This window comes from Haliotis rubra, unplaced genomic scaffold (genome assembly GCF_003918875.1).
Source record: "Haliotis rubra isolate DU_JTF1 unplaced genomic scaffold, ASM391887v1 Scf1284, whole genome shotgun sequence".
Taxonomy (NCBI): domain Eukaryota; kingdom Metazoa; phylum Mollusca; class Gastropoda; order Lepetellida; family Haliotidae; genus Haliotis; species Haliotis rubra.
In genome coordinates this window covers 200,686-220,658 of record NW_025765208.1, presented here as the reverse complement: position 1 = coordinate 220,658, position 19,973 = coordinate 200,686, and the positions used below count along the sequence as shown (strand labels likewise).

The following is a 19,973-nucleotide window of genomic DNA, read 5'->3' as shown; positions in this document are numbered from 1 at the left end:
GTTATTAATTATTTCTGTAACGAAAAAGGAAACTTTTCCGGATTAATGACGAGGTTTGGTTGTAAAACCGTATACTCCGATCAGCTGTTAAAAGCAAAGTTGATGGAACGATTGCACTGTTATAAGCATGTGTTAACAAATGACACTGAAATAATGATAATATCAGATGTTCAGCGGACGTTTGCAAGTTTGATATACAACAACAACAGCAACAACAACAGCAACAACAACAACAACTAACAACATAATACTAGCAAAACAGTTACATCTAAACAGACCCAACATTCAAGTGTGATAAACAATACCATCAACCATGCCTGTCCCTTTTTGAGAAAACTGTCAGGTTTCTGACATATATTGTACAGAAATATCGCCTTTCGAACTGAAAAGAAGGCCCAGTGAAATGAGAGATCTAGACTTGCTTCATTCATGACTATAACATTACAGACAAGGCGGAAGGAAACATATACTGAGAGAAACAAATAAAAGAACACAGGAAAATTCAAGTGTTCCTTTGATGTTTTCCAGTTTTCATCACCAGCTTTGAATAGCGCTGTGGGAGGAGAATAAATAAAGGAACACTGCCATGAAGCGGTCTTCCCTTATTTGTTTCCCTCAGTATATTATGGACCAGGGACTGTGAGACAGACGAGGCCATGTCCAGTGTTTCCTATCGTCTCAATCTTCAGCTGAAACTCAATATCCTAATCGGTGGGCAAAGCAGTGACTTGGCGTTTTCAACAAAGCATGTTTTTCTATTTGCGACTATGGAGATTAACTGGAATCAAAAGAAAAAACTAGAGCGCAGTATCACATTCCGTGTTGCAACGCGGTTATTTGGCTGCACAATACCCGGATCTCAATAGAGACAACACTAGGGTAGACGACCCTAACGCCGAGGAGGGGGGAGGGGGAGGACGGTGGGGAGTGTGTGAAATAATGTTGAGCTCTCCATGTAGTCAGACATTCTACACTTCTGTCCGCATTTGGTTGGTTGTACACCGTGTATGTTTCGTTTGTTCGTTTCGGGTGAGTATGAATCCGACTTTCGTTGTAAGAATTTGAAAACTGATTTGATTTCAAGTTTTGTATACTTCTGGTAATGTTGGTTCTCATCAGTGTATTGATCGTACATGTTACGTTTTGTTCAGACGTTCATACACGCTATAGTTGGGTTTAATAGGAATTCGTCCATTTTACTTCGGATGTTTATCATGAGGCCAGTGTCACCGCAGGAAGTTTATTAGTGGGATTTAACGCTCCTTTGAACGATACTCCAGTCATATTGCCGCGTGTCTGCTTAATGTAGGAGGAACATCCGAAGTAATGCAGGTTTAACAGTTTGCCATTTCGGAGAACAAACCCAACCAAGCACGGGTGTGACGCTTGCGGACGATGAAACGTATCGGGATCACGTTACCCAGTGACGTGCAGGTGGGCGACAGCGTTGAACCGTCAAGGGGTTAGACAGGTATCACCTGGTTGCAGCAAGGCCGCATCACTTGTCATCTGAAAGAATCTGCGGGTCGTTAGGCCGTTAACTGGTCTCTGGCCTATGAAGGCATGCATCCACATGTTTGGTGTTTGGAGTGGACATAAGATTATGGTGCCGTTGTACAAAGCAACCTTAGCGCTACGCCAGTCATAAGTCTATCTTAAGGTATGAAAGTTAAGATCACCTTAGCGCTATGGCAGTCGTAAGTCTATGTTAAGGTATAGCAGTTACGATCACCTTAGCGCTTTGGCAGTTGTAAGTCTGTTGATTGCAAATTGTTATACACAAAAAATGAGCATGTATTTACAAAACCAAAATCTCTATATATACACACACAATGAGCCGTGAGTGCATCTGCAAATGAACCAGCCGTTACACTTGAGTGCACACCCACCCGCTCTGACTGTGGTGTTCGGTATCCCGGCTACTTCGTTTCTTGGGAAGTAAACCCAAGTACAAAATATTGCACTTTTGATTTGCGATTGTACGCTTATAATTTCGTTTATATGTTTTTTCATAATCAGCAATGTATATTATATGTAATGAATAAGTGATAATTGTGTTTTAATTATGTTTGATTTTTTGGTTGCATGTGACCTTTAAGGTATGGGAGTTACGATCACCTTAGCGCTACGTCAGTCGTAAGTCTATGTTAAGGTATGGGAGTTAAGATCATCTTAACGCTATGGCAGTCGTAAGTCTGTGTTAAGGTATAGGAGTTACGATCACCTCAGCGCTATGGCAGACGTAAGTCTGATGTCTTAGTTATGAGTTACGATCACCTTAGCGCTACGTCAGTCGTAAGTCTATGTTAAGGTATAGGAGTTACGATCACCTCAGCGCTATGGCAGTCGTAGGTCTATGTCTAAGTTATGGGTTACGATCACCTTAGCGCTACGTCAGTCGTAAGTCTATGTTAAGGTATAGGAGTTACGATCACCTTAGCGCTATGGCAGTCGTAAGTCTATGTTTAGGTATGGGAGTTACGATCACCTATGGCAGTCGCTATGTAAGTTAGTTGTAAGTCTATGTTAAGGTATAGGAGTTACGATCACCTTAACGCTATGGCAGTCGTAAGTCTATGTTTAGGTATAGGAGTTACGATCACCTTAGCGCTATGGCAGTCGTAAGTCTATGTTAAGGTATAGGAGTTACGATCACCTTAGCGCTAAGATTGCTTTGTACAACGGCACCAGGTCAATCGGACAGACAACAGGGGCTCCTTTCACGAAGCAACCTTTACTAAGGGTTACCTTAACTCCCATTCTTTAACATTGCACTAAGGTTATGTTTAGGTATGGGAGTTACGATCACCTCAGCGCTATGGCAGACGTAAGTCTATGGCTAAGTTATGGGTTACGATCACCTTAGCGCTACGTCAGTCGTAAGTCTATGTTAAGGTATAGGAGTTACGATCACCTTGTCAAATTTCAGGGTTCTACTGTAGACGGACATCACCGTTACAGATGGGTCTCAGACATGATTTGAGGGGTGTGTGTGAGTGAATTTAGTTTTACGCCTCTTTCAGACATATTCCAGCAATACCGCGGCGGGGTACACCAGGGATGGGCTTCACATAATGTACCCATATGGGGAATCGAACCCGGGTCTTCAGCGTGACGAACGAACGCTTTAACCACTAGGCTACCCCATCGACCTAACTTGGGGTGGGAGTACTAGAGTGCCCGACAGCGATGCATGATAACAGGTGCGCGCTTCAGGGATGACACCTTGTACATGGGATTGTATGATGTGCAATCGGACCGGACGTCATCCACATGGACGACGTTGCACGACCTCATCGTGTCAGGGTCGTTGATACCTGCTTAGAGCTGGAGATCAGTACGAAGTCGCCATCCCGTTCATCCGACCTCAGTCATATGAAACTTGCTGTAGATCGCCCTCTCGGGGCGCTTTTTCCTTCCGGCAACTTTATGGGAATTAGGCAATGCTCTTACTGAAGAGAGGAACAGTCATCCCGTGGTAACCTCCCAAACACTTATTAAGAGCATGAGACGCTGATGCCAGGCTTTGATCGCATCACATCACAGTGATCGCATGCGCTGCAGAAAGTCATATTTTATGGATGATGAATTCGTTTTGCAGGTTTCTGACGTTTAGTTTTGCCCAGGTGCTCTCATATTGACGGGTGATCTGGCACATATAGTTTGTGGGCACTGTGTTGTTCATGAAGCTTACTGTCTCGGGGTATTGATTTTGGCTAGTTCAACAGATGGACACAATTTAATGCATTGCATTTTGAAGTGATGATCCATAGCAAACTTTACATAGTATAACTGGAATGTTAATTACTCTGCAGTTTAGAACAACTAAGTAAACATATGAATCAATTCTGTGTTATTACAGGAAGAAATGCTGTCTAATGTCATGTGATAATTTTTGCTTAGAAAGTTAACTGACATTGAAGTTGTCAGTCAAGTGTCGGTTTCAGCTGTGTAGGTCACGCACTCACTGGCCAAATATACTATTTTCTATACAACTGATCTTGACATTTCAGGCAGCATGCTGGTACTGATCTTCCTCTGTTGTCTACACCTAGTGGTGTTGCAGGCAGCCCCCCTCGCGAATATACCGCCTTTGGGTTTGGGAACAGATCCTCGTTGGGCTGCCGTTCCTCCTATTGGCGGCATTCGACACTCCAGGAGTGCCGGCGGAGACAACACTGTTAAAAACCCCAACCATGTCCCAGAGTTTCTGGTCGGGAACAGGGTGGCAAATGGTGAACATTAAGTGGCTATTCAAAAAGGTAAACAACTATTCCGGCAACAATTAGGTACCCGGTAGTATGAAGTGTAATTGCAGGTCTTGCGTCAAAATGACAGCTTGGGTTGTACATACGCTAGATTGCTGCAAACAATGCATTTCGACCGTTAAAACAATTGTAATAGAGGATAATGGATACAGTGCAATCTCCACTCTTAAAACAAGAAACGCATATAGTTTGGCATGAAATGCATGTGGACCCGGGTTTTTTTAATATCTCTTCATCCATTGATCCAATCGATCTCAAACTGTGCAAGTGGATGTTTTGTCAGACAACCTAATCACATTGTAAATCACCGATTTTATGCATTTGTATTTAAGAATCTGTCTATGTAACTGTCGACAAAATAAACAGCAGAACGCAGACGGCTTGCAGAGGGAGGGAGCCAATGACCTGTAACAGCGGCGGTGTTGGGTCATAAAGGTAAATGCACGTGCAGTTCATGATAGTTACCTGTGCACTGCACAGTGATAGACCGTTTTGATCATTCACATTGACTACTTCTATAGTTTGGCTTGAAATGCATGTGGACCCGGGTTTTTTGTAAATATCTCTACATTCAATGATCCAATCGATCTCAAACTGTGCAAGTGGATGTTTTGCCAGACAACCTAATCACATTGTAAATCACCGATTTTATGCATTTGTATTAAAGAATCTGTCTATGTAACTGTCAACAAAATAAACAGCAGAACGCAGACTGCTGGCAGAGGGAGGGAGCCAATGACCTGTAACAGCGGCAGTGTTGGGTCATAAAGGTAAATGCACGTGCAGTTCATGATAGTTACCTGTGCACTGCACAGGGATAGACCGTTTGGATCATTCACATTGACTACTTCTAGCTGTCATCATGAAAGCTTATTCAGATGATGCTAAACGTTTAATTAGAAATGTGTTGAATTTTTTAAAAAAAGAGGGCAAACGTAGCAAACCGATTTATAAGGTGTCGGATTACATGAAACGTACAACTTTTGCTCTTGGCATGAAAAAAGAACATCGTGCTAAAAATTGTGAAAAATAAACCAACAACCAATAAACAAAACCTTGTACAAAAAGGTAGGCATCCAAAGTAAGATTCTTTTGACATCAGGGTCATCAGAGATGTCATTCGCCGGCTATTTGCTAGAAATGAACACCTGTCCACAAGAAAGTTAAAACACATCCTTGCAGAGGATCACGACATTAATGTTTCTAGGTTTATGCTAAGCAAACTACTGCTCAAATTTGGATACAAGTACAAGAAGGTAGCAAACCAGAAACTTGTAATGTGTGTGAGAGATCTGATATTGTGAAAATAAGGTGTAACTATCTGAGAGAAATTAAGCAGGCAAGAGAGGATGGGTTCGAACCTATATATCTGGATGAGACCTGGGTCAATGCAAACCATACTGCTGCCAGACAGTGGCTACCCACTGATCCCAGTGATGGTAGGAAAATACCAACAGGCAAAGGTGAACGTTTAATCGTTCTTCATGCTGGTTCCCACCGTGGATTCCTACCTTGGTGTGATTTGGTATTTCGGTCAAAGAGCACAGATGGTAGGGACTATCATACAGAAATGAACTCAACGGTTTTCACACAGTATGTTGGAGAACAATTGTTGCCAGCTCTGCCTTACAAAAGTCTTGTTGTCATGGACAATGCTCCCTATCACAGTGTTCGAGATCCAAACAATAGGTGCCCAACTTCCAATACCAAGAAGTCAGATATGCAGCAATGGCTAACAAATACCAATATACAATGTTCAATTAAGGCCATTAAACCACAGTTGTACTCTTTGATTAAACCTAACAAACCTCCACCCACATATAACATTGACAACATGCTACGCCAACACAGCCATAAGGTCTTGAGATTACCACCGTACCACTGTGATCTCAACCCAATAGAACTTATCTGGGGATACCTTAAAAGTACAGTGGCCCGGAAAAATCAATCATTCAAGTTGAATGATGTCAAGCACATTGTCAACACTGCTATATGTGACATTGACATTGTACGCTTGCATGCATGTGTTGAACATGTCAAGAAGGTGGAGAAAGAGTACTGGTTCAAAGATGGCTTGAAGGAGCAAACAGTTAATCCAGTTGATGACACTAATGACTCCTCTGTGGAAGAATGGAGTGAACTTGATGAAGTTTCATTCGGTTATCATATTTACAGATAATAATAGTATCCAGCCAGATATGCTCAAAGAAATATAACTTCTTTTAACAATGACAGCACTGACTAATTCCAACGACTTATTGTGTAAAGCTATTAGAAATGTATTGCTGAATTTGGTATGTGAACGACATCAAAACATAACACTTTTGTCTTCATTCTATCTTTTCTTCAATGAGTGTGCATGATTGTGTGTGCTTGTGTCCGAGGGAACGGGGCTTAACAGTTGTTGAGTTCTAACCATAGGTGGTCCGATTAATGATTTAGTGTAAATATACTTTCTGTGTTCTTTAAATGCATATCCACTTAGGTACTGCATAAACAAAATATGACATTAACATTACAAATTTAAAGATTTTAACCTACAGAATAATTCTCACTAATGGGTTTTGTGGTTAATGTTAAACAACTCAGAGAAACAAACTCCGTATGATGGTTAACAGTTGGCACCCACCTTACCCTATTCACGACCTGTGACACCTCTTCATACCTGTCACGTGCATAGCTGACCTACATTGACGAACGTTGACCTTGATGACCCAGCACTGCCGCTGTTACAGGTCATTGGCTCCCTCCCTCTGCAAGCCGTCTGCGTTCTGCTGTTTATTTTGTTGACAGTTACATAGACAGATTCTTAAATACAAATGCATAAAATCGGTGATTTACAATGTGATTAGGTTGTCTGACAAAACATCCACTTGCACAGTTTGAGATCGATTGGATCATTGGACGAAGAGATATTTACAAAAAACCCGGGTCCACATGCATTTCATGCCAAACTATAGGTGAGTTTGAGAATATTGGACTAATGTAGCTGCGGAAAAACAATACAAATATACTATTTTTCTCCAAAACGTGATCTTTGTGTGATTGTAAACAGCTTCAGCGCCAAAACGCGGCAATTTTAACTTTTCCTTTTGTTTAAGAAGCGTTTGAAGAAATATTCGCCAAAACGTCACCAAGAAAACATGCAAGGCAAATTGCACGAACAAGTAAGGGCTAAAGAATACGGTATTGATCACATTATAAAGGTAAATGTTGTGTTGAATTTTGAAATTTGTTTTCGCCTGGGAAAAAAGAAATCATCATTTCTTAATGCCGCCAATCAAAAAATCGCCATAGGCCACCTTGAAGTAGGGGAAACGCAGTTTGCAGTTGCCCGACATTTCGACGTTCATCAGAGCACCACATCACGCTTTTGAGATTGTTTCCTTCAGACCAATTCCGCCCAAGATCGCGCGAGAAGCTGGCGTCTAAGAGTTACCACCCAAGCTTAGGACCGCTACATCCGGGTTGCTCACATGCGTCATCGTCTTACCACAAGCGTTGAGACTCCACAACGGATCCCTGATTTGAAAAGAATTTTCGACTAGGAATCGATTGCGTAAAGTGGGGATTCGACCACGAAAGCCAGTTTTGAGAGATTTCCATCGGCGCGATTGCTTGCGGTGACCTAGAAGTAGGGATTCGACCAAGAAAGCCAGTTTTGAGAGATTTCCATCGGCGCGATTGCTTGCGGTGGTGTCATGGAGTCCGGAGCTGGAACCTTAGAAACTGGAGGCGTGTCTGGTTCAGTCATGAATCACAATTTCTTGTTCACCGGCGAGATGGAAGACGACGTGTTTACTGTTTGAGAAATGAACGTTTAGCCCCTAATTGCATTTGACAGGTCGATAGTTTCGGTGGAGGAAGTGTCATGGTGTTGGGGTGCGATATCCAACACACAAAGAACTGATTTAGTTGTGGTTCAGGTGATTTTGACAGCAAATCGGTACATCAATGAAGTCCTTGCACGTCACATGGTTCTGATCATGGACCGATAGAGGGAATTGTTCCGGTATGGCAACGCTACTTCACATACAGCACTCGTCACGGTCCGTTACTTGGCCAATTCTACCATCAGTGTCTTATTATGGCCTTCCCGATCACCAGATCTAAACCCATAGAACACCTATGGGATGAACTAGATCGACGTGTACGTCAACGTCAAAACACTTCCACAACTGGCCATCGCATTGCAGGAAGAGGGGGAAGAATTCCGCAAGTGCGACTTCGTCGACTTACCCAGTCTGTACCGAGACGATGCCGAGCAGTAACAGCTGCCAATGGTAGCTATACAAAGTACTGACTTTGACGTCATCGTGTGGATTCAAGTAAACAGAAACACAACAAATATATGCAGTTGTGTTGTCGAACTCTTTGCCTATAGGGGCGGTGGGGTAGCCTAGTGGTTAAAGCGTTGGCTCGTCACGCCGAAGACCCGGGTTCGATTCCCCACATGGGCACAATTTGTGAAGCCCATTTCTGGTGTCCCCCGCCGTGATATTGCTGGAATATTGCTAAAAAGGGGCGTAAAACTAAACTCAGTCAGTCAGGCAGTCTTTGCCTATAGAGGTGTGAATTTTCAGCTTTTTACCATTGTAATTACATGAAATATTTGCTCTTAAACAATGCACCTTGCAACTTTTATGAATCCAAACCAGACGTAGGCGAGACAAGCGAACTGTCTAACCCCAAGCTATGTCATGATCACGGTGGCTATAATGCCAATGAGGATGTTGACGATGACGATGAATGACTTCGATCACAATGAAAAAAGTTCTAATGATGTCAACGACAATGAAGGTTATAACGAAGATTAAGACAATAAAGACGTTAACGGACGGTTATGAGAATAACAATTGTATGATTATCAGTCTTGACGTGATAACGCTGACAACGACGTCAATATCATCTAAATGACGACTATAGCAACGTCAGCGTTGTTATATTATTAGTTAGACTCTATACATTTTTCGTCGTTTATTTTCAGGTGATACAACAGAAACATCGCTACCGCCAGCAGCAGCAGCAGCAACAACAACAACAACAACAACCAAATTCAGTGTAGGAAATGGCAATTTACAAGAGAGAAGATAATAACGTGTTTCCTTCTGACGTGTTTCTTATTCTGTGGTGACCATGTATTTTCAACCAACTCGTCTAAATACTTTTAATGCCGTGAACGAAAACTGTGAATACAGAGTTGGAACATTTTATACGGCCTTTCCTTATAGATGTTGTTCCATAATCCCAAGGTATGAACAACTAAATCGAACCCCCTCCTTATTTCATGTAACCGGATCTCCCTTGTATCTTTTAAAAAAAATATCTCATTAAATGTCTCCATGGTTCCAACGATACCTTATGAAAAGCTACAAGATACCTGCAGGTGTCGCCAAAACGTTGCAAGTACTAAGACACATCATTGTTTCAAAGAAGCAAAAGAAACCATCTGAAGAAATCTAAAGGACAGTTACAATATATCTTCAGATGATCAGTTCTGGAATATCTCAATCCGTATTCAAGATATAAGAAATGCTGCTTAATTAAAGATAATCAATTCACCTTTACTTTGTTTTTTATGTTTTTGTAGGCAGTTAATATTGTTGTGAGACAAAAAAACAGCAACAATACGCCACTCCCCTACCAAAACCCCCAAAACACGACTTATAACAATGAATATTTAGCAGTCTTCACTTTTCTGTTCTGACACAGGAAGAATGTATCAAGTTAATATGGTTCACAAGCTTGATTTTTATCGCAAAGGGAAGTTGACAAGTAAACATATTTATGAAGCTTTACAACCAGTTACATTTTGTTATTAATAATTTCTCTTACGAAATGGGAGCCTTTTCCGGATTAATGACGAGGTTTGGTTGTAAAACCGTCTACTCCGATCAGCTGTTAAAAGCACAGTTGATGGAACGATGCACTGTTATAAGCATGTGTTAACAAATAACACTGGAATAATGATGACATCAGATGTTCAGCGGACATTTGCAAATTTGATATACAACAACAGCAACAACAACAATTAACAACATAATACTAGCAAAACAGTTATATCTAAACAGACCCAACATGCAAGTGTGTAAAACAATACCATCAATCATGCCTGTCCCTTTTTGAAAAACTGTCAAGTTTCTGAACATATATTGTATAGAAATAACGCCTTTCGAACTGAAAAGAAGGCCCAGTGAAATGGGAGATCTAGACTTGCTTCATTCATGACTATAACATTACAGGCTAGGCGGAAGGGAACATATACTGAGAGAAACAAATAAAGGAACACAGGAAAATTCAAGTGTTCCTTTGATGTTTTCCAGTTTTCATCACCAGCTTTGAATAGGGCTTTGGGAGGAGAATAAATAAAGGAACACTGCCATGAAGCGGTCTTCCCTTATTTGTTTCCCTCAGTATATTATGGAACAGGGACTGTGAGACAGACGAGGCCATGTCCAGTGTTTCCTATCGTCTCAATCTTCAGCTGAAACTCAAAATCCTAATCAGTGGGCAAAGCAGTGACTTGGCGTTTTCAACAAAGCATGTTTTTTCTGGAGATTAACTAGAATAAAAAAAACAACTAAAGCGCAGTATCCCATTCCGTGTTGGAACGCGGTTATTTGGCTGCACAATACCCGGATCTCAATAAGAGACAACACTAGGGTAGACGACCCTCACGCCGAGGAGGGGGACGGGGAGGATGGTGGGGAGTGTGTGAAATGATATTTATGTTGAGCTCTCCATGTAGTCAGACATTCTACACTTCTGCCCGCATTTGGTTGGTTGTACACCGTGTATGTTTCGTTTGTTCGTTTCGGGTGAGTATGAATCCGACTTTCGTTAAAAGAATTGCAAACTGATTTTATTCCTAGTTTTGTATACTTCTGGTAATGTTGGTTCTCATCAGTGTATTGATCGTACATGTTACGTATTGTGCAGACGTTCATACACGCTACAATTGGGTTTAATAGGAATTCATCCATTTTACTTCGGATGTTTATCAGGGGCCAGTGTCACCCCATTAGTGGGATTTAACGCTCCTTTAAACGATACTCCAGTCATATTGCTGCGTGTCTGCTTAATGTGGGAGGAACGCCCGAAGTAATGCAGGTTTCAACAGTTTGTCATTTTGGAGAAAAAAACCAACCAAGCACGGGTGTGACGCTTGCGGACGATGAGTGAGTGAGTGAGTGAGTGAGTGAGTGAGTTAATATTTAACGTCACATCTGCAACATTTCAGCCATATAGTGACGAGAAATGTTGTATATAAATAATAAATTAAAGTTGCTAAAGAATCAGTCAGCGAAGGACTGTAAAATAACTAGAGTATCACAGATGGAGTCTAAAACTTGCGGACGATGAAACGTATCGGGATCAGTTACACAGTGACGTGCAGGTGGACGACAGCGCTCAACCGTCAAGGGGTTAGACAGGTTTCACCTGGTTGCAGCAAGGCCGCATCACTTTGTCATCTGAAAGAATCTGCGGATCGGTAGGCTGTTAACTGGTCTCTGGCCTATGAAGGCATGCATCCACATGTTTGGTTTTTGGAGTGGACATAAGATCTGGGTGCCGTTGTACAAAGCAACCTTACTAGTATTTTTAGCGGTATGCCTTTTTGTTAGCACCTCAGAGTTGCCTCCTTTGGCAACTTGTTGACTTGCCATGGAGTTTTCCACCGATTTCGATAACATTCTGAGAGGATAATGATGCTGCCTAGCTTTGCTAGAATGCTCGAGAACTGTGTAAGAGCTATACAGAGGCTGGTTGTTGAGTAGTGCGACACAGATCTATCACATGACTGGAGCTATACACATCTGTCTGCCGTCATCAAGCTGATACACTTTTGCCTACCGTCGTCAGGTCTGTCAACATTTCAAGACCGTGCTTGTCTAATCAACTAGTGTCATTGTAAACAACCTTCAATCAGTATATCTGCTTTCACTGTAAATGTCAAGACTCTGGTGAGTTAATATTTTATATTTGTGACCCAATATTTTAGATTTGTGACTCAACTGCATTGTACTAGGAATCTGTATTGTCATTCATTGCAGTTTGCTCATTGTTTGTTCAATATATTATTGAATATTTTAGACTTGTCTGTGTTCTATTTTGCTGGTTCAAAGGGGACTTGTAAACCTTTTGTCACGGCAAATTTTAACTGAACACCTGTGCCACATTGTATGCCGATTGTCTGAACAGCTCCCGGAATTGTATGTCCCCGTGCAAACATCTATTATTGAATTCACTCTTGATAGCATCGGTTCGGATGGTTAACGTTTAAATTGTTACGGGTGTAAGTGAATGTATGTAAAGTAGACACATGACATAACACTAAGACTGGAACTCGTAATCTCTGTCCTCGGTCGCATCAACGGTACTTTAAATACTTACCTCAATAAGTACCCTTGACTTCAACGTGTTTCATTAATACACGGATGTCCATCGTTCCGTTAAAGATTAAAGCACAATCCTAAACAAATGGGGGAACTTGCTAAAAGATATAACTCAATAAGAATGGGGAAGAATGTTATTGATACATCAAATACGTTTATTTCCGGTATCATATAAATACACACGAATTTGTCCCACTCCCCATTGTTTTCGACGGGTGTGGTACCTCCCAGTCTCCTGACACCCATTTGGAAAGCACACGGGTTTGCTGCCAGGAACATGGTCTGTCTCACAGTCCCTGAACCACATTATTTTACCTACTACCTTGCTCTCCCTGCAATGTTACTGTGGAAATTATATATTTCCAGGGACTAAGCATTAGTCTAGCAGGAACACAACACCTCTGGCACTCTGCCTTCAGTGTTTGGATTCACATTCTCTCAAACGTTTTCTAGCTCGGACTAGGCTGCGCTCCCATGGCGAAGACCTATCTGCTTTCTTGGTTGCTTGTAGGGTGGGCCAGGCCTGATCTGATCGTGAGCCTAACCACCCTGGCTGTCAGGATCATCCGAACATTGACTGGTTTAAATCTTTGTGATAAAATATCACCTAATCTGGTGACTTTTGAGTTCAGCTTGGAATAAGCGATTGAGACTGCCTCGTGACAAGAGGTCGGGAATTCCACAAAGTCTTTGAACGGCACTTGGAAGTGATACAGATAAATTTAAGTGAGTGAGTGAGTTAAACTTTAACGTCACATCGGCAATATTTCAGCTATATCGTGACGAGAACATTTGACATTGAAATAGAATATATATAGATATTATAAAAACCTGCCGACGAAGGACAGTAAAAATACTAGATAATCACAGATATGAATAAAGAACTAGCGAACAAAGCTAAAACATTCCAATTAAAGAAGACAATACAATGCAAAAATGGGCTATAGATCGCCAACAACTGAAGGTAGATCACCATACTAAGGCCCATCGGGACTTACATTACCTTTGCTACCTGCATGGACCCTAGCTGGATTTACACCATCCCTTCAGCCATTGGCGACAGAAGAGAAATCTAGCCATAAATTAAAAGCACACATATTCTACAATTAAAAACGTGGCAAGCCTATATTTACTTTGAAAGTTTTGGGGACTTACGTACCCTCTCAGGAGGACAATAATTTTACGCTACTTCAACCCCCTTTGAGGATACAGCCACTAACAATCTCAGTGACTGATTTAAATTACCAATAATAAAATATTTTTCTATTTACAAATCAGTTAACAAATCTAATTCTTGTAAAAATTCAACTATTAAATGATAATTAACATTATAAAAAAGATCCTTCACTGTTTTGACATTAAAATACTTATCCCTTGTGATGGAATATTCAACACAGTCAAGCAGGACATGCTTGACCGTGATTCTTTCATCACAAGGGATACAAAACGGAGGATCCTCACCTTTCAATAGGTACTCATGAGTATATCTTGTGTGGCCAATATGACATCGTCGTATGATGACCTCTTCAAATCTGGACTGACAACCCAAGTAGGTGTAACCAATATCAGGTTTTATTTCATGTAGTTTATTAATACCTACTTGGTTATCCCACTTCTTCTGCATCAGATCACTTATTTAAGTTCTAATGCCAGCTTTATAATCAGAATATGGAATAAGAAGTGGTGTCACAGATTTGTTGAGTGCTGCCTTGGCAGCAAGATCAGCCATTGTGTTCCCAGAAATACCAATGTGGCTGGGTAACCAACAGAAGACGATGTCACATTGGCCAGTAGCAAGATCATTATATAATTCAATTATTTCAATTAAAAGTGGATGTTTGCAAGAGAGATTTTTAATAGCCTGAAGGCAAGAAAGAGAGTCAGAAAATATTATATATTGTTTACGTTTGGGATGTCTTTGAATAGGGAATAAGAGGATTAAAAACGCAAGTGTGAGCAGGATTGGATTCATTAGAATATAACTTTGTGATATATTGTAGGGACAATTTGATACGGCGAAGTTTTAAAGATGGTTCATTGGCCTCAACGTAGAGACTGTCAATGGGAGAGGTTCTGAAAGACCCAAGACAAAGTCTTAGACCCTGGTGATGGATAGAATCAAGTAGTTTGAGGTTGCTTTTACAGGCCCCACCATATACGATAGAGCCGTAATCGATAAATTTAAGAAATGAAAAAGCAGGACATAGATAGCTGTAGGGTGTATGGTGAGTAGAAACGTTCTGTAGCCAAAAGATCTTACTTTATTCTTTTCTTTTATCAGGCATGTTACTGGAACATGTTCGGTAATAAACTTAGACATTCTGGATTTGGTCCAGTCCAATGTAATCCTGTCATATTTCCTGTCTTGTTGAATTCAGGTCAGACAGACTAATAGAAGTACGAATATTAGTAATCGGAAACTTGGGTAAAAGCAAAAGCAAGAATTGGAATAAGTAATTTGTAGCGTGGCCTTTGCTTCTTGGTTGCCACACTGACATCTCCATTCTCCTTCATCTCCTGTCCTTGTTTCATTTATGACTGCTACATACGTCCCTCCCTCACTTTTATCTCTATCCAAAGATATATACCCTGGCCTATTACTTAGGCAGTTGCTTGTCGATATACACTGCAGGACGGCTGTGCCTTCAGGATCTCTCAAAGTTATTGGCCAGTCACAGGTGCAGCGTAAAGATGTTGGTTGTCCAAGGATTGGACTGTCATCAACTTTTAGAGTAGGATAAGCAGGTGCCCCTGAAGTGAGGAAGCATACGTAAACTGATCACTATTACTTTATAACAATGGACTATCTACACTTATAACAGTTATCTTTAGTGAACTCCATACAAGTCCCATACCTTTTCTGTAAATTGTGTCTTTTTACTTAATTGGTACATTTTTTGCAACCTTTAAGCCAATTCTTTCCATCTACATTCATCTACATTAACATTCGAAATTGTGTTGATAGAAATATTAATACAAAACAGTTAAAAGAGTAAAGAATATTTATGACCCATGTTCGCTCTTGACACACTGACTCTGAAGCGTGAATGTCCGTAAATGTGAAATGAGATAAATCCACGTACTTTTGGGTTCTGGAGTAGTCAGATCCATGGATGTCGTGCGCTGTATACGTAGCGTGGCCTTTGCCTCTTGGTTGCCACACTGACATCTCCATTCTCCTTCATCTCCTGTCCTTGTTTCATTTATGACTGCTACATACGTCCCTCCCTCACTTTTATCTCTATCCAAAGATATATACCCTGGCCTATTACTTAGGCAGTTGCTTGTCGATATACACTGCAGGACGGCTGTGCCTTCAGGATCTCTCAAAGTTATTGGCCAGTCACAGGTGCAGCGTAAAGATGTTGGTTGTCCAAGATGAGCTTCACCATCTACGTGAAGGGTAGGATATGTGACTGCACCTGTACGATGAATGCAAATAAACAATTCAATATTGCATTTATATAAACGTTATCATGGATAAAATATGTACCCTTTCTGTTAACAGAAGATGTTTCCAACAATCCTCAAAATTGACTTTACATTTGTAAAGCTGAATTAGATAATTTCTACCTATTAGTTAGGACGGCAGGGTGGGACAGTGGTTATAACTTTCGCTCGCGAAGTCGAAGGACTACGATCGATTCAACCTATGGAACGACACCGAAGCCCTTTTTGGGTGTATGCCGCTTTGGATTTCCTGGAATATTACAAAAAAGAAAGTAAATCAAGATTGTCTCACATAAAGGGACCATGACATATTTGTATTTTGAGAAAAAATTGATTTGATTACCGTTAGAGTAGTACGATAGCAGTACGATACGCTGTACAAATGTACCCGACGCTGTACAAATGTACCTGACGCTGTACAAATGTACATTACGCTGTACAAATGTACCCGACGCTGTACAAATGTACATTACGCTGTACAAATGTACCCCACGCTGTACAAATGTACATTACGCTGTACAAATGTACCTGACGATGTACAAATGTACATTACGCTGTACAAATGTACCTGACGCTGTACAAATGTACCTGACGCTGTACAAATGTACCTGACGCTGTACAAATGTACATTACGCTGTACAAATGTACATTACGCTGTACAAATGTACAATAATGTGCAAATGTACAATACGGTGTGCAAATGTACAATACGCTGTACAAATGTACCTGACGCTGTACAAATGTACATTACGCTGTACAAATGTACATTACGCTGTACAAATGTACAATACGCTGTGCAAATGTACAATATGCTGTACAAATGTACTAGACGTTGTACAAATGTACTCGACGCTGTACAAAGTATATTACGCAGTACAAATGTACAATGCGCTGTACAAAAGTACCTGACGCTGTACAAATGTACATTACTCTGTACGCTGTACAAATGTAATCTGACGATGTACAAATGTACATTACGCTGTACAAATGTACCCCACGCTGTACAAATGTACATTACGCTGTACAAATGTACCTGACGATGTACAAATGTACATTACGCTGTACAAATGTACCTGACGCTGTACAAATGTACCTGACGCTGTACAAATGTACCTGACGCTGTACAAATGTACATTACGCTGTACAAATGTACATTACGCTGTACAAATGTACAATAATGTGCAAATGTACAATACGGTGTGCAAATGTACAATACGCTGTACAAATGTACCTGACGCTGTACAAATGTACATTACGCTGTACAAATGTACAATACGCTGTGCAAATGTACAATACGCTGTACAAATGTACTTGACGTTGTACAAATGTACACGACGCTGTACAAAGTATATTACGCAGTACAAATGTACAATGCGCTGTACAAATGTACAATTCGCTGTACAAATGTACCTGACGCTGTACAAAATGTACAATACGCTGTACAAAATGTACATTACGCTGTACAAATGTACCTGACGCTGTACAAATGTACAATTTATGTAATACGCTGTACCAAATGTACATTACGCTGTACAAATGTACATTACGCTGTACAAATGTACCTGACGCTGTACAAATGTACATTACGCTGTACAAATGTACATTACGCTGTACAAATGTACATTACGCTGTACAAATGTACCTGACGCTGTACAAATGTACCTGACGCTGTACAAATGTACTGACGCTTTACGCTTTACAAATGTACATTACGCTGTACAAATGTACATTACACTGTACAAATGTACATTACGCTGTACAAATGTACCTGACGCTGTACAAATGTACCTGACGCTTTACAAAAATACGCTGTACAAATGTACCTGACGCTGTACAAATGTACATTACGCTGTACAAATGTACCTGACCTGACGCTGTACATAAATGTACCTGACGCTGTACAAATGTACATTACGCTGTACAAATGTACCTGACGCTGTATTAAAATGTACATTACGTTGTACAAATGTACATTACGCTGTACAAATGTACCTGACGCTGTACAAATGTACCTGACGCTGTACAAATGTACATTACGCAAATGTAAATACGCTGTACAAATGTACCTGACGCTGTACAAATGTACCTGACGCTGTAAAATGTACATTACGCTGTACAAATGTACATTTCGCTGTACATAAATGTACAATACGCTGTACAAATGTACAATACGCTGTACAAATGTACCTGACGCTGTATAAATGTACCCTGACGCTGTACAAATGTACAATACGCTGTACAAATGTACCTGCTTTATGCTGTACAAATGTACCTGACGCTGTACAAATGTACACTACGCTGTACAAATGTACATTACGCTGTACAAATGTACATTACGCTGTACAAATGTACCTGACGCTGTATAAATACAAATATACATGACGCTGTACAAATGTACATTACGCTGTACAAATGTACAATACGCTGTACAAATGTACATTACGCTGTACAAATGTACATTACGCTGTACAAATGTACCTGACGCTGTACAAATGTACAATACGCTGTACAAATGTACCTGACTCTGTACAAATGTACATTACGCTGTACAAATGTACATTACGCTGTACAAATGTACAATACGCTGTACAAATGTACCAATACGCTGTACAAATAAAATGTACCTGACGCTGTACAAATGTACCTGACGCTGTATAAATGTATATTACGCTGTACAAATGTACATTACGCTGTACAAATGTACCTGACTCTGTACAAATGTACATTACGCTGTACAAATCGACATTACGCTGTACAAATGTACCTTACGCTGTACAAATGTACATGACGCTGTACAAATGTACCTGACGCTGTACAAATGTACCTGAGGCTGCTGTCACAATAACCGTCTGTTGTTTGTTAGTTTGGCAATTTTGTTTTACGTACATACAGAAATAGCAGGTATAATGACGGGGGTTTGTAAGTAATCAAGTTTGTAGCAGGCAACCCAGTGATTAATATCATGAGTACGAGTGCGCACCCTCTCAGCACCCCTCTGGATCCGCCCCTGCTGCACAATAAGGACAAGCTGACATGCGTAAACTAACTCAGCGAGCCTGACCTCGATCCCGTCTACCGCCTCATATAGAATCTCTGTCGTTCCAGTTTAACGTTGCGTGACGAGCCTGTGTCCACCTTGTATATCTATATATTGTGTGTGCACCGGTACATGAATGTAATGGAAGAAGCACGTTTTTCAGGGCGATATAGCGATGGCATAACAGCACAGCAACCACAGAAACAAAAACCAAGTGTACGACCACTCGACATACGGCAATACGTTTTTTGCCGTGAGTGAGTGAGTTGGGTTGTAGCAATATCCTAGTAATATATATTTCACGGTGGAGACACCAGAAATGTGCTTCACACAACTGTACCCATGTGGGGAATCGAATCCGGGCCTGCGGCGTGACGAGCGAACGCTTTAACCACTGGGCTATCCCACTGCTTACTGCTGTGGAATCCGTTGGCAACACACAAGGGTTACAGCCTGAATGTGATGGGATCCCACATACAGTTACGAATGTAACTTTAATCGACATTATCGAAAATATTTCAAGACACTCTTGCTGAAATAGTCGATTGTACGATTCCTTTTGTCTCATAAGAATGTGTTTATGAACGGTCAAAGAGCTACAAATCTCGGTCACTAACAAAGCACGAAGAATAATCTTTACACAGGTTGTCAGACCGTTCCGATATATCACAGTTCTACTTCATTCACTTCATTCACTAGTCAATAATCACTAAAATTTCTGCTTACCCTTAACAGCAAGGAAGAGCAGCGCGATGCACAAACCTGTCATGTCCATGGCTTCCAAATCAAGTAAATACGGCTGAGCTGGATCTAAATTAAGAG

The 19,973-nt window shown here is 40.8% G+C and overlaps 2 protein-coding genes and 2 long non-coding RNA genes across 7 annotated transcripts in view; 2 read left to right on the top strand and 2 right to left on the bottom strand.

The window, feature by feature from the left end:
• The first annotated feature begins 939 nt into the window (after positions 1-939).
• Positions 940-9,319, top strand: LOC124266865. The gene is made up of 3 exons (XR_006895879.1): positions 940-1,029; positions 4,014-4,262; positions 9,256-9,319. It is a non-coding gene; the product is annotated as an uncharacterized LOC124266865 (long non-coding RNA).
• LOC124266866 overlaps positions 4,029-19,973 on the bottom strand; it is an 85,425-nt gene continuing 69,480 nt past the window's right edge. Inside the window, exon 4 of the long non-coding RNA XR_006895880.1 lies at positions 4,029-4,133. This is a non-coding gene — a long non-coding RNA (uncharacterized LOC124266866). The remainder of the gene's footprint in view (positions 4,134-19,973) is intronic.
• Positions 10,954-19,973, top strand: part of LOC124266863 — an 80,454-nt gene continuing 71,434 nt past the window's right edge. Inside the window, exon 1 of one of the 3 annotated variants that reach the window (XM_046701673.1) lies at positions 10,954-11,086. In XM_046701673.1, coding sequence (XP_046557629.1) covers positions 11,065-11,086 — 22 coding nt within the window. In that variant the 5' untranslated portion in view covers positions 10,954-11,064. The remainder of the gene's footprint in view (positions 11,087-19,973) is intronic. The other 2 variants (XM_046701672.1, XM_046701674.1) reach the window with 2 other exon arrangements.
• LOC124266862 lies at positions 14,760-19,946 on the bottom strand. 2 transcript variants are annotated; one of them, XR_006895877.1, is made up of 4 exons: positions 19,878-19,946; positions 16,238-16,364; positions 15,748-16,086; positions 15,146-15,415 (listed from the first exon to the last, which is right to left on the bottom strand). XR_006895877.1 is itself a non-coding variant. In XM_046701671.1 (3 exons), the coding sequence occupies exons 1-3, from the start codon at positions 19,924-19,926 to the stop codon at positions 15,039-15,041; spliced, it is 765 nt and encodes a 254-aa protein (XP_046557627.1). In that variant the 5' UTR covers positions 19,927-19,945; the 3' UTR covers positions 14,760-15,038. The 2 variants fall into 2 exon arrangements, 1 of the variants encoding a protein (XP_046557627.1); XM_046701671.1 differs by lacking the exon at positions 16,238-16,364 and having other exon boundaries at positions 14,760-15,415; positions 19,878-19,945.